General features: G+C 38.1%; 1 protein-coding gene across 4 annotated transcripts; it reads left to right on the top strand.

Moving 5' to 3' along the window:
* Positions 1-5,124: 5,124 nt before the first annotated feature.
* On the top strand, positions 5,125-11,741 carry LOC139948844 (uncharacterized). 4 transcript variants are annotated; one of them, XM_071947188.1, is made up of 6 exons: positions 5,125-5,278; positions 5,867-5,959; positions 6,229-6,339; positions 8,165-8,269; positions 8,793-9,380; positions 9,836-11,741. In XM_071947188.1, exons 1-6 carry the CDS (start codon positions 5,194-5,196, stop codon positions 10,084-10,086), a joined length of 1,233 nt encoding a protein of 410 aa, XP_071803289.1. In that variant the 5' UTR covers positions 5,125-5,193; the 3' UTR covers positions 10,087-11,741. The 4 variants fall into 4 exon arrangements, with proteins under 4 accessions (XP_071803289.1, XP_071803290.1, XP_071803291.1 ...); XM_071947189.1 differs by lacking the exon at positions 5,867-5,959; XM_071947190.1 differs by lacking the exons at positions 5,867-5,959; positions 6,229-6,339.
* Positions 11,742-15,588: the final 3,847 nt, after the last annotated feature.

The raw sequence follows: 15,588 nt of genomic DNA, 5'->3' as shown, positions 1-15,588 counted from the left end.
CCTCTTTTACAAGTCTTTTGAACTCTTTCTCCGGTTGAAACGATTCGGAAGTAAAAATGGAGAAGTTGCAATATGGCGGCGAAGTGTTAATTGTATGAGAGGATCTACTTTTCAGCAAATCCCCTCCAATGCCCACCTTATCTCCACCTAATGTTGGTCCGAGAACCGACTGACGTGCTGGTGCACCATGAAGCAGCCCAAACACGGCAAGATACAACCAAGAAGAAAGTCATGCCGGTAGTATGCCTACATCTGCTACCCATGCTGGATTCCCTCTGGATTAATACATTCATCTTTAAAATCGTAGTTGAAAAACGAAGAACTTAAACGCTGGTTTGTGTACAAGACCTTCCAAACTCAGACTGTTCTGAACAAAATGTCATTTGAATGTTCAGTCTCTTGTATACCAAACCTTGTTTCAAGTGCTGCCATTTGACCCGATCGATAAGCATTCGATTTGGGCGTTTTCGGCAGGGCTGTGACTGAAGGGCACAATACCGATGTTGTTTTTGCAAATAAAAACATGAGCGGGGAAAAGGGGAATTCCCAAATATTTCACAACTCAAGCGTGCTTTACAAATTTGTTTACCAACTCAACTCGAATACGAAAAGGGGGAAAGATTAAAAGATTTGCCTTTTGAAATTGATCTATCATAAACAACAATGTATTTGTTTATTCAAATCAGGGCCATCTCCCACGCAGATATTTTTTACATGCACTTTGTTCAAGTGATTTGTTTTTCAGACGCCTTCCGAGAATTTTTTGCAGTTATACAATCGTATAAGGAGGTGAAACCTCGATCTATTCGTTATCAGGTTGACACTAATGTGCCTGACAAGTTTCAAGTTATCTATAATGATTTAAACTATGGATAATTAATTTATTTACATACAACATTATCTGGTAACATTGAAGCAAAAAAAACCCCAGACAAACACATCTTTTTAATGAAATGTACACAACAAGGGAACGCCTCTCACAAAGAACTTCGAACGCAAAGAAGTTAAAGTAGCTACAATTTTATGATAATAAGACAGGTCCCCACCGCTAGATCCAGTGATTCCATTGGATACAAGGATGTCATTGGATACGTGCAGTGACAACATGCACTGCCGCCTGTCACGTTGCGTATCTCTATGGGTGTGTTCGTTTAGCTTCCCTGGGTCGACCCCGGTGTGTGGCGTTTTTTATGTCCCAGGACATACGTGTGCAGATACATAATTACCCACGTTCGTCCTAGAAAAAAACCCGCCACACACCGCGGTCAACGCAGGGAGCGTATTTGTTTTCCTAGGACAAACGTGGGCAATTAACATAAAATGGGCGTGTTTTTGCTCGAAAAATACTCTCGCGCATGCACGAACTTTAGTGATGGCCGCAAGGGACCTTGGGCCACTGTGTGTGGAATGAAAATAGTTGTGGCATGGAGGAGAAATAAATGGGGACCACACAACCTGCTTTTCTTCTACTATCGCTTCACACAATGGTGTACAGGTTGTGATGAACCAGTCCTACCTTCTATATTTCTTCCTCCATGGTCTAACCATGAAGATATACCATCCATGGTCTACAAAAAAGCAATTATTTTTAAACTGGACACATTTGGTAATTATTGTCAAAGACCAGTATTTTCACTTGGTGTATCCCAACAGGCATAAATAAACAAACCTGTGAAAAAAAAGAGCATTATTTTGTCGCATAATTTTGTGTGCTTTCAGATGCATAAGTTTGTAATGCACTAATTTCATCAAAAAACATTTAGGACCACAACCGTTCACCGTCAGTCTATTTTCTTAATTGCCCTCCCTCCCCCTCCCAACCCTATCCAGACATATTTTATCGGGCAACTAAGACTTGGCAATGGCAGCAAGCGCGACGCATTTTATGGACAAAAGGTAGAGTACAAGTTACGGTGGCTGATATCCGCCAACAAATAAACACTGTTTCAGTAGGGCGTTATAACGCCGTAATTTAGGGCGTTATAACGCCCTAATTAGGACGTAATAACGCCCTATATAGCGTTATAACGCCCTAAATTACGGCGTTATAACGCCTTAACCCACACCTGTGACGTCATGCTATTGTTAAATCGCTCCATTATTTTGCACGAATGGCGCGATGGTTACATCTATTCACCCATTGTGCATAAAAGAGTTAGGGTTGAAGTCAATGACGCCATGGACCATATATTATTTTGTTTTTAATGGTTTTTAACACAGGTTAATAGAGCTACACATGTATTGCAAAACTATCGTTAACACTTTCCACAATTGAACAGCTACATTATTAAATTATTATTTAGCTGAGATGTTAAAAAATAATTATATATTATAGAACTACAACAGTAATTTAAGCAGGTCTTAAAGTCAGATAAATCAATTTCATTTTAACCAGTATTTTTGTTTTTTGTTTTTATTAATTCAAAATGCTTAATTTACCATACACAAACATGGTAAGTGAGTAAAGTATAAAATTTAAGATTGCAAAGATACTTTTTTCAATTTCAATAACAGGAATTCAACTGAAATTGTTGATCATAAAGGTAGCTTAAATTTGTTTGTTAAAAACAAATCTGAAACTACAGGCTTGTACGCGGGTAGGTCACTTCTTTTATCTTCACCTTTTGGGTTTTTTGTAGACCGAGAAAGTCGGCTACAACATCATCTGATAATCTGTTTCTATCACTAACTTGTATAAATTTACTTAAAGTCAAGAAACAAGATCACTTATCTGCTGCCACTTTCGCTCCCGATCTATGATGCCACTATCGAAGGAACGAGCATATTTCCTAAATGTTGGTCTTCGTCCATTGTTCACACACCACCAGTGGTGTTCACTGGAGTGAACAAGCTTACGTAATACATACAAACAATTGACTTAAAAATTAAACAATATCGCGCCATTCGTGCGAAATAATGGAGCGATTGTAACAATAGCATGACGTCACAGGTGTGGGTTAAGTCGCATAATGCCCTCGGTGAACGCGCCATTCGTGGGTACGAATGGCCCTCGGGCTTCGCCCTCGGGCCATTCTTACCCACGAATGACGCGCACCTCGGGCATTATCCTATACGTAATTTAGGGCGTTATAACGCCCTAATTAGGGCGTAATAACGCCCTATATAGCGTTATAACGCCCTAAATTACGGCGTTATAACGCCCTATTTAACGGCGTTATAACGCCCTATTAGGGTGTAATAACGCCTATAGGGCGTTATAACGCCCTAAATTACGGCGTATAATGCCCTACTAATTGAGAAATAGGGCGTTATAACGCCCTAATTTTCCGGCGTTATAACGCCCTAAAAGGGCGTAATAACGCCCTATTTCTCAATTAGGGCGTTATTAGGGTGTTATAACGCCTTATTTCTCAATTAGGGCGTTATAACGCCGTAATTACGCCCTAAATTACGGCGTTATAACGCCCTAATTAAAAAAAATAGGGCGTTATAACGCCCTAATTTAGGGCGTTATAACGCATGCCCTACTGAAAAGGTGTTTATTTGTTGGCGGAGATCAGCCACCGTAACAAGTTGTACTAAAAATACGCAGTTGTACATGGTACATGGTACAACATGTACATGTACATTGTATATGTAACATGTGTACGTGTATGCGTGTATGTACATGCTATGCGTAAGTGTTTATCCACAACTATTATTACGTCGAAGTACGCATGTGCATGGGGAAATGTTATAGGGTGCGTTCGTTTAGCTTCCCTGGGTCGACCCCGTTGTGTGGCGTTTTTTTTTTCAGGACGAACGTGGGTAATTATCTGCACACGTTTGTCCTGGGAAAAAAACACGCCACACACTGGGGTCGACCCAGGGAAGCTAAACGAACGCACCCAATTTTAACTACGCCATTTATGTAAATTGCCCACGTTCGTCCTTGGAAGAAAAAAAAAACGCACCCAGCGTAGCTAAACGAACAGACCCAATGTGACGCGACCGAAGGAGGTCAAAGGTCAAACTACACACCGGCTTTTGATGCCGGTCTCTGGCGTTATTCACGAGCCTCGAGGTGAGACGTTCAGGCAAGTTCATGCGCACTTTGATGCCTTATAATGAACTGATGGCGCTGTTCAACATGGATTGTTTATGGGTCACAGCGAACGCAGGGTCCAACTTACCGTCAACAGCGCCCTCAGCATACCTTGCCATACTCTGTTGACGAACACAGGAGCAAAACAAATTCCTACCAATTCCTTCCAGTCGCCCTGGTCACCACCTTCCACCCTCAACTACCTAAACTGTCTCATTCCGCCACCATAAGAACATTGGTGACATCCTAGTCAGGGCCAAACTCCCCCAAATACAAGGTTGTCACAAAAATGTACCCGCACTTTAAACACCCTGGACACGTTTGTTGAATGCAAAGACTAATATTTTCACTCGGTGTCTCCCAACATTGCATAAAAACAAACCTGTGAAAATTGGAGTTCAATTGGTCATCGGAGTTGCAAGATAAAATGAAAGAAAACCACCCTTGATACACAAACTTTCAGATCAGAGCTTTGGATTGAGAGAGTTGCGACATGGAGGGACAAGTTTTCTTTGGTTACGTGGTTGCATGAAGCGCGCCCTCAAGTAGTGAAATCGCAAGGCGCCTTGACAGTTACGTATAAAGAAACCGTACAGTATAAGGCAATATGACTCTCTATAAATTACTCTCTAAAATATTACTAATACGTCATCGATGATGTCATTTTCCCGAAGAAGTTTCGGTTGCATGTACACGATTTGGCTTATGTGTAAATAAAATTCCAAAAAAGTAGAGAGAATAAAATATTTGCTTCATTATGATACGAGTGCACCGTAGCAGTTTTAATGCTATTTATGTATCAATAACGTTCGCTATGTCAGTGATAACACATTCTGGAGTTTGTCGAATACAATATCTGCAAAGCGTTACTCAACAGGAGTTTTTGTGTTTATTTTGTGTTTTGAAGAAAACGTCTACCCATAATTCTGGTTGTGTTTACGAGCATGCGCATTTCCAACCTAAGCATGACCCTCTACACAGTTGGATTGTTACGTGTCCGTACGTGACAATGGCGGACACTATAATGCCTTAAGTGTTGCGTCTCCAAGGCAATTTGTGTTTCAACGCAACGTCTCAGTTAAAATTCAATTGTAGTCACTTGTTCAGTGATAAGAGACGGATTTTGACCAATAACGGCAAGAAGCCATATGGTTTTCGAGGTGATGGGTCTCGTCCCACTCTTCGCAGTGTTCGTTTCATACCATCTCTGCTCAGCCTCTGGTAATCTTGTCGGTGAGTTGTTTTTTTTTGCTGATTTCTTTAATTTTGCTTCACAATTTAACATTAAGCGATCGTGCGGGTCTATTCTATACAGTTACTGAAATAACTGCTTTAACCTGTTTTATTTAAGGAATTTTAGAAATAGTGCCGTTTAACAGTACATTATTTTTCTTTTGTTATTTTCAAGAAGTAGACACAGGCATTTTCAAAGAAAAACAAATCCGCACATCAAAAGAAAGAGATTCTAGTTAAACCATTGTTTCCTTGTTTTGTTTTGAGTTTGTAAAGTAAAGTCATTTGATGCAAAATTGATGTAAATACTGAATTTTAGAAAGATATCGCAGAATATTACAGAATTTATTCGAACCTGCAATGCTTTGATGGATTTGGGACAGTTTTGACTTTGTATCCACATGTTTAAGAATCGTGACCACGATAAGTTGTAATGATTTCCGAATTTGGGTTTAATCTATAACAAATAAGTTTTCTAGCGAGGTTAAAAGTTTCGTGGATTTTCACCGCATCTTCTTGAAACTTTTCATGATGTTATTTGAAAAATATGAATTAATGCTGTTTTTCTTCACAACATATTCCTGGGAGAACAAAGTAAGAATCGGGTACCGCTGGCCGAAAACAGGATGGGGTCGAATTGTCTATCACGTGTTCATCCAATCCAGCCGGAAAGGGGAAGAGGTGGATTTGTGTATCCTTTGCTGCTGAAACCAAGCGAAAAAGAGGAGGGGATATAATTATTGTTTATCTCTTAAACCTCAAACATGTGCTAATAAATAAGTGGCATTTATAATTTTTGTTTAGCGTTACCCTAGATAAGATTTATTTGATTGAATTGTTTCACAATTTTAAAGGATTTGGGTATTTTTTGTAACACAAAACACTATGTCCACGTTTTAATATCCATCGCTCAATTTTTTATTTTTGTAATCTTTTTTATTACCATAAAGCATTCTCTATAATTGGAAAGCATGCTTCACAAAGCACTGCCTATGGCGACCCGTCTCTATACTCTGCAGATAAAGCCGTTGATGGTTTGTCTTATACATTCTCACATACAGGTAATTAGCAATGTTACATGTTATCATGTTATGCCCGAGCACTGTAGCGTTGTGCCGACTTGCCTTTCATAAAAACCTCGTCTAAACTTATACTCAACATCCAACTTAAAGTCACCTGGAAGTGGTATTTTTTCAAAATAAAGCTTTTGCCACTAATATATGTGTTTTGATGAGTGGAATGTGAATAAACAGTTAACTAAGGTTTTAAAAAATCAGTTCTTATGTTATTTACAAATTTAAGAGTAGACCCCGACCCGAGAGGGTGCTGTTCGTGACGTCAATCGAGGCAGACTTTGCCTGTAATGCGTAGAGTAAACACAATTGCAAAGTACATGTACGGACCAAATCGTGAGTTTGTACGTTTCAAAAAAGAAAATTGTTTGTTTTTTTCCGGCAATGCCGACCGGGTGTATTGCTGCTGAACGCAGAAAAACACTTTTTGAAATGTACCAACTCACGACTTGGACGTACATGTACTTTGCACGTGTGTTTACTATACGCATTGCAGGCAAAGTCTGCCTCGATTGACGTCACAAAAGGGGTAGGCGGAGTCAGCCCCCCAAACAACTTTATATATTTTTAAACATATAAATCGTGACAAACAATTACTAAAAAAATTGTTTTATTGTTCGTAAGCAATATATGTTTGAAAGAAAAAAAAATTATTTCCAGGTGACTTTAACTTAAGATGCTACATTTGAGTCCACTCTAGCATTGTGTCATGCGTTTGATCATGGCGATGTACAGTACACAATGCTTAAGAACAGTTTATAGATGATGTTTTAAAGGTAGGATGTTATTTTCAACACAAACGTGCCTGAAAATATTTAGGTTTTCCTTTTACTTCGTGAAAAACACAGTCCACCCCTTTTGTGAGACCGTATGTCTCACTCCACAAAATGGCGGACCAGTTAAGTTTACGAAGTATCAGTAAAATCATGCACACAATATTATTACAAAACAGCTTTAAGACCTAATCTCAAACTACAAGGCAACGTTTCCCAATGAATTTGTTATAGTCCTATTGAGTCTGCAAGTACGACTAATGAAGTGTGTTAAATTTGATAAAGAGAACAATGCTGTGTAAAAATAAACCGGCAGCAGTTGCCGGATTTCTTGTGAAGTGTAATAAATTTGATTAAGAGTCACGTGCTTTATACCAGCGTCGGTTTGTCGGCTTTGTTGCAAAGCAGTCACCTGTGCTACCAATTCCAGTACAAAAATAAATTATGCTCATGCCCGCGCTGTCTTGTAATATTTTTGCCCTTCACACTTGTAACTGCGCTGTGCTTTAAAATCACACAATACAAGTGGCTGATCACGATTGTACCAAAGTATCGTAAATATTTACGTAGGCCTACCTATAATTTATTGTTTAAAGCTTTGCATGGTGTGAGAAATATAAAGAAACTATAATAATAATAATATTAATAAGCAATATCCAAAATACAACATTACAATACAGAGGGTTTCCGAAGAAAACAATTTAAAAAGACGGTTACAATAAATGCTACAAGGCAGTTTGAGAAAAAACCCAAATCTGGACCAGCCAGTGAAAATTAGAAACAACTCTACAAAAACAGTTAAAAAAGAAACAAAATACAACTAATTAAAATAATAATACTATAAATAAACAGTAAACTTTCGGGTACAACCAAGTGTAAATCTCTTAGGGTGAGTGTTGGCTCTGAAAAAAGCCGGTGTGGTCTCGACTTTTCGAACAGTATACTGTGCTCGTCTTCTCCTACTTGCAATACCCTTTAATCTACAATTTTGCTAAAAAAAAAAAAAAAAATGTTCACACACTAGCTAATTGACATTTTAGGTGGCGCAGACTCCGTGGTTGATATGCATCCTTGGTGGCGTGTAGACTTGGGTGGAGATCACTGTTTAGGAGAAATCAAAGTCACCATTAGAACACAATGTTGCGGTAAGTTTATTTTATATTAATTTTCACTTTCAGTCTGGAGGCAATCAACATTAGTTGGAGCGCACGAGAAAGCCGAGTAAACATTGCTTTAGGTGTCACCCCCAGCCCCCCCCCAACCACTTGAATCAATGTGATACATTTGAAATGTAAATAAATAAATGACCTATAAGTTACGTGATTACATTACCATTTTTGAAGGCACGGTAGTTTTTTGTTTCAATTAAAGAAGGGAAAGAGACTAGAGAGTACATAATTTGATCAAAGAGAGTTGGAAAAAAATATTTTTTTCAAATTTCGCGAAGTAAGCGATGTTTAGTCCCAAGTTTATCCTATACTTTTGAAACACAGCCACAAAAACTGGAGAAATTTCCAAAACGTGTTTGTTTTACCCTTGGCTAATAAATCAAAGTCTGTATTTTCACTGAGGGCAAATGTATGGAAGGGAAGGGGCTTGCAAACTCGGGAGACATTATTCTCAAATACACCGAAATAATGTTTTTTTCTTCTTTTTCCATTATTTAAGGTTATCGTTTCACTGGCGCAGTCGCACGCGCTGGTCCTGGCTCCGAGTACTACGTGAACCAACAGTGTGGTTTACCAGCCACCGCATCACAGTCTTATTCCGGGGCCGTCTTCACCTTCGTCTGTGACCCTCCGATGATTGCGAGGTATGTGACCCTTGACATCGACCACGCCATGCCAGGTGTGGACCCAAACGACGCGGTGCTTTCTCTGGGTGAGGTAGCTGTGAATGAGTACTCACCACCGACAGAGTGTGGTGTGGTAGCCACCAGTAGCCCCAAAGTCACCACATTAAAGGCATCAACAGTGTCGACCACAGTGGAGCAAACATCGACTAAACCAACAGTGTCGACAACAGTGGAGCAAACATCTACCGCATCGACAGTGTCGACCACAGTGGAGCAAACATCGACTAAACCAACAGTGTCGACCACAGTGGAGCAAACATCGACTAAACCAACAGTGTCGACCACAGTGGAGCAAACATCGACTAAACCAACAGTGTCGACCACAGTGGAGCAAACATCGACTAAACCAACAGTGTCGACCACAGTGGAGCAAACATCAACCAAAAGTTGTAAAGTGAATGGTAGGCCTATTAGGAATAATAATCCTCCATTTCTGAAAACACAATTTGAAATTGTTTTCCCTAGCCCTCCCCGCCTCAACAGGAAACAAACCCTTGTAAGTTTTATTTCAAAACTCATATTTTTTTGGTTTACTTTTTGAAACAAGGAAACATCCATCAAATACTTGAAAACATCACACAACATGCTGCAGGGCTACCGTAAACCATTTTTACATTTACTTTAAGGGCACGAAATTCTGTTCGTGAAATAAAAAATTGTTTTTGACAGCACCAATGACTATTTCCTTCATTTCGCTACAAGCGTGTTAAACATAAAACACGCCTCACGTCAAAGTTACCAAAGGAAACAAAAAGGTAATATACAAACATAGATCAACCACTACAAATTAAAACAAAGTGACATTAATTTGTTTTTCTATACAATGAACTTTAAATTGTTCTCTTGTATTATGTAGATCGTTGTCCTCATAACAAGTCAGTGGAGTTTCGGAGAGTTCGCCTGCAAGCTATAACCAGTAACGTGAAGCCTGCATTGACTAGAGTAGCAACAAGTCCACTGCGATGTGCAACCTACTGCGCCAGCCACACAGAGTGTACTGTGTTCGACTTCTCGCAGAGATACCACCGTTGTCATCTTCATGGTCATACCTCGGCTATTGAGACTGCGGAGAATATTGATTTCTCTGTATTTGAACTGGTACAGTGAGTGTTCGTGTGAACAATCCAGAAGGCCTAGAAATTACAAAATTGGATTCGCTGCAATCAATATTAAAGTGCAGTATACAATTATTACATATTTAAATTAGACGTTATATAGAGGGATACATTGTCAAATGGATATGCACCAATTTTCAAAAAATAGTTCAGAAGAAACAAGTTACGAATATCTTACCTTGCATTATATTGGTGTGAAATATGCATGCATAAAAACAGCAGACAATTTATTTACAAAAAAGTCTAGAAGACTTGTAATGTTATCACACTAACCCATCCAAGGCAACCAATCGCATCTAATGACCAAGAAGGGTTACATGGAAAGAAGGTAGTGTGTTTTATTATAATAAACGAGGTATTTGCAAAAGTTTCTTTGTTTCATCGAATAATTAGTGATTGTTATAGTTACCAACACCAATAATTATTTTCTAAACAGATTTTTGAAAAAATTTCAGGTTTTTTTTGCACTTTAATTATTTTTGCTTGTTGTGTCCTGCTTTTTAAACATGTGTTATAATCAGGATTGCAAACTGGATTATTACATATGGCTGTAGTTTTTGTTTTTACATGGAAATGTAGCTGATTAGAAATGGGCCGTTAATGACTAATGCGTGTTTATAAATTAACGGTATACAAGCAAAATCATATACATTTTATCAAAGCAAAAGATAATGTTCATTTTTATCATAAACAGTCCCCAATTTCGCGTAAAATATAAAAAACCAACAGAACATTGTATTTTTTTTTCACTTTGCACATGATCATTAAGTTAAGTTCTGCAATATATCGTACACATATTTTTGTTTGCGGTAATAATATTAATTATTTTATTTAGTTTGGCAGTTCTTTTGCCTATGCGATATTGCAGTGCGATATATAACACAACAAATTTACAGCGATATACTGAAAGTAGATAATAACTATAAATTTTTGGGGTACTTAGATTTGTTTGTGACTCTGATCTCAAAATCGTAAAGGAAACATACAAAGGGAGCCCTAAATGACAGCAGTTTATAGATAGACAGTCAATCCATGACAAGAGTTTTGCACTCAAGGTGGTAGCATTCGTACTACTTAAGAATTGAAGATACAGTACAGTTTAAGAATTGAAGACGGACCTCGCTGAGCCAACCAAGCACCTCGAAATAGTAATGGTCGAAACGTACTTTTTAACACAATTCAACAAAAATGACCGCTACAACTCGACTATTTTACCGCGTGGGGCCGATTTAACGACTTGTCCACAAGTCTACCTAGGAAGTCGACCGAGCTCCTTTTGAATAAACACGCGTGTCCGCATTGAGTGGGCGTTGCTTAAACTGTTTGTGGCAATCGAAAGCTTTTCAACTGGTTAATCTATATTCTGTATACTAGATAAGCCAACGTGTGATGGTATCATTACCAACTACATGCTGACGACAAAGGCGTCGTTAAGAGCAAACCCAGACGACACCTGTTATTTCCATATCTTCTGTGCTTTTTTATATGCCCCCTCTTGCCTTAATGTATTTTTTAGGGTTTTAGGAGACATACGCCTTTTGGCGACAGTTATTTTTTTAACTTTTATGCTCTCCTGGGCACCCCACTGTTGTTTTACTTTGTGTTCTTATATAATTTAATGTATGTATATGTGCTTGTAAATGTGATTGCCCGAATAAATATTATTATTATAAATACTATTGTTATTATTATTATTATTATTATATTGTCCATAATTATGTTCCATTCTAAAAGCCCCTGCTTACAAAATTAGAAACCCGTTCTATCCAGGGAACTGGAAATTGTGTGTTTTTAGACATACCACTCAGTTTGTGCTTGCTGTTTTCTCAAGTGATATGCTTCTTGTTGACAACTGTCGAAATTAAACAAAAGTTGGTAATCTTCTTCAAAAAAGTGTTGAACTATTCTGCCTTTATATACAGCTGCCATTGACTACCAGAAACAAACGGGGACAGACACGTTCCATCAAAAAGTTGGAAGCAGCGGTGGACTGGTAAAGACAGAAGAAACTCAGGTAATTTCATTGACAGCTTTCTGCTTAATTCTTTTTTAGGCGACACCACTGAGCCAGAGTTTACGTTGGTTTCCCGAAAAAAAGCAATGGAAATACATTGAAAAGAAAAGAGCATATAATTATGACCAACAATTTCTCAAAGCATCCAAAAGTGGTTACAGCTTGAAAGAGCTAGTAGAAATCGTTTTTTTTTTTTCAACAGGCCAACACTATTCACAAAGTGTGAATAGGCATACCAATCAGACTTCGCTTGTTGTTTTTCAAAGTGATAAGAATAGTTGAGAATATGTCCGTTCATATCATGGGGGGGGGGATGAATAACTGGAAATTAATTAAATGTCACAAAATTATTTGTGTTTGTATGTTGGTTTATTTGTTATTTTCAAAGACGCATCGCATACAGGGTGTTAATATTCCAAAGCAGTGGCAGCGTTAGAAATCTCCCTCAAACGTAGGCCATTTAAAGGCTGCACCCAAACACAACCTGTTGCTATGGTGAAATGACGTCATGTTTGTTTCTCATGACGGGGAATTCCCATGTGCTGCAATCGCAAAGTGTTATTTATTCCACACCAGTACGTCCGCACAGCCCTTCAGCGAACCAACGTCTGACCAATAGTGTCAGTGGAACAATTACGTTAATAATGGTATTAACAAAGTATTCGCAAAGTGCCTCCTCCAAAAGCCTACCCATCATGTCGAATGTGTGATTGCAAATCTAAACAAAAAAGTATTAATAGTCAAAGTGCTCTTGTGTAGTTTAAACATAATTATTTGTTTATAACAATATTGTTTTATGTTCAATCATCTAGCTTAAAGTAAATAAAGTGGATTTTTTGTCTCGTAATTCATATGATTTGTTAGTTCTTCAGGATGTAGTTACTTTAGAGGGGGAAAATTGAATAATTAAACAAATAAACAAATTCCGATCCTCGCAACTTCGATCCATTTAGCAAACAAGTTCCAGCACAGCATTTTTTGTTTGGCATAAAAGAAAAAATACATTGATAGATCCAACATGCAACCAAACGTTGGTTACGAGCCCGGAACTAATTATAACGTCAACGTCGCAGTGCCATGGCAACTCGACAACTGAATGTACAGAAGCACTCGAACATCATTGTTCTCTTTTGGCTTTTGCAGAAGCCGCTGAGCTGTATCATTGAAAACATAATTATAAAATTATGGCTTAAAGGTGGGAGTGGAGAAATAGGGAAACGGGTTAGTTCAAAGAGCTTATTTAAATTTCAAGTTGTCAAAGCAAACAAAAACATTACATTTCCAGTTAGAATTGGTTAAACTGATTATGGACCCAGTTTCATGGCTCTGCTTACCGTCTACTTATGCGCTTACGATCACCAATCTTCGCTTACTGTGCAAGCCCCGACCTACTGCGTTATTCTTGTAATGAAACCAAGGATGCCTGTAACAGAAGCACTACCGATTGAATCTCGACCACCACTTGTTTTTTTGTGAGGTGTTCGTCGTGCTATACTAGCACGGATACCTTTAGATTTGGTTCTGTTTTGAGTTTTTCAGCCAACAGCCAAAAAGTCACGTGCTGGTTTTAACGCGCTGAATATGAACATTGGAAATAGCCCTTTTTAAACACACGGTGGGCTATATTATTTGACAGGTTTGTCGCACAATTTATAGACCTAAATCTATGATAGATGATAAAAAGCAAAATTCATAAACTCAGCACAGAAGCACACAAGTGTAAGTATAACACGGGCTACTCGTTTATTTTTCACCGGCACGCAAACCGTGCATAATTTGCATTATATACTTAAGAAAACAAAGCAATTACGTATAATCAGTTTGGAGAGTAATTAGGCCTGCACTAAACGCTGCTCTAGAAATGGGTTCATGTAGACGAGTGTAAGTAACACGTCTTGTAGCAGAGTTTTGAATGATCCATTGAAGAGAGTCGGGTAATCCGACAACATACCATTACAGTTATAATGTAAAACCACAGAGAGCTCAAGGTGCCCTACAATTTCCGTACCTTTAAATATTTTTTTCCCCAATTTTATCTAACAATTTATTCATTTATTATTATGCGCAAGTTTCATAAACAAATATCACAGATGCGAATCACAATAAGAAAAAGTACAGAAAAAGATGTTAATAATTATTATAAGGATATTTAAAGTATAATATACACTGAAAATACAAGAACAGAAGTTAAAAACTATCAACATTATAACATAAAGCCTGCCGAAATAAATGTGTTTTGAGCAACGTTTTGAATGTATAGGGCCTTCTTGTATCTAAAAACTGGCGATCCTGACGACGTGGGGGGAGAGAAAACATTTTAGTTCAACGATTACACAATGAAGGCGCTTGCTCATATTTTATGGCCTTTTACACAAACAGCAACATTTTAAAATTGATCCTAAATCTGACAGGTAGCCAATTCAAATCAAAGCTAGTTTTCAATCCGACTCATTACAAAGACGTGTATTCATTTTCCGTTATGTTCTGTTTCATAAATTATGTCTGATCCTTCGTATCTCGTAGAAGCAATAAGAGGAAGCCCGTCAAATAGTATTGATATGTTGTGTCATTGTAAAATGGTCAACTAATACTATACCAAGATTTCTTGCATCATTAAACATAATCGTTTAGAAGTCTCCCCAAAAAAATATTTTACGTGGCAGGTTTTGATGGCTGTGATGGCTTGAGATTAACATCATTAAACATAATCGTTTAGAAGTCTCCCCCAAAAATCTTTTACGTGGCAGGTATTGCCCCATCGCACTAAAATACCAGGCATTCTTCAGCAAAAATGCCGGCACTGCAGAGCCGGTCCTGCGCAGTGGGACGCCATTTTCTACCGTTCAGGAGCATCCTTTTTATCATGAACCCATTCTCGCATCAGTTTTTGAGTCTTCGTTGGTGAGGAATCTGGAATGATGTTTATTACCAGTATATAAAACATAATGGAGTTTCCCTTTACACATACTGGTGTTTCCCTTTACAAGCATTAACAAAACAACGTGTATGAATGTCGGTATTACTTGAGATGAGTCATGTAATTAAACAACGACTACAATCACCACCACTGCTGATAATACTATCGCACCGTATAAACCCTTTCATTACCGTGCATGCAATAAACACTCAATGAATATTATCATTAGAAAAAAAGAGTAAACCTGATAAATAACCGAAATGAAGGAGATCGGTCCTTTTTACATGCTGCTCCCAAACTCTGGAACAATCTACCTCTTGAAATTCGTCAGTCTTCTTCATTGACTGTATTTAAATCCTGCTTAAAAACCCACCTGTTTTCCTCACGTTTTTGTGATTAATTTGTTGTTCTTTTCTTTTTGTTAGTGCGCCATGAGCGTCAGTCATGGCGGATACCGGCGCCTTATAAATTTTCATTATTATTATTATTATTTATTCACATCAATCATGCCAATGGAATGCTATTGCTAAAAAAATATTGCTAACAAAAACATGTAGGCTAGG

Source organism: Asterias amurensis, chromosome 16 (genome assembly GCF_032118995.1).
Source record: "Asterias amurensis chromosome 16, ASM3211899v1".
In the NCBI taxonomy this organism is placed as follows: Eukaryota; Metazoa; Echinodermata; class Asteroidea; order Forcipulatida; family Asteriidae; genus Asterias; species Asterias amurensis.
Note: the sequence above shows the minus strand (reverse complement) of the source record. Positions and strands in the feature narration are given on the sequence as shown.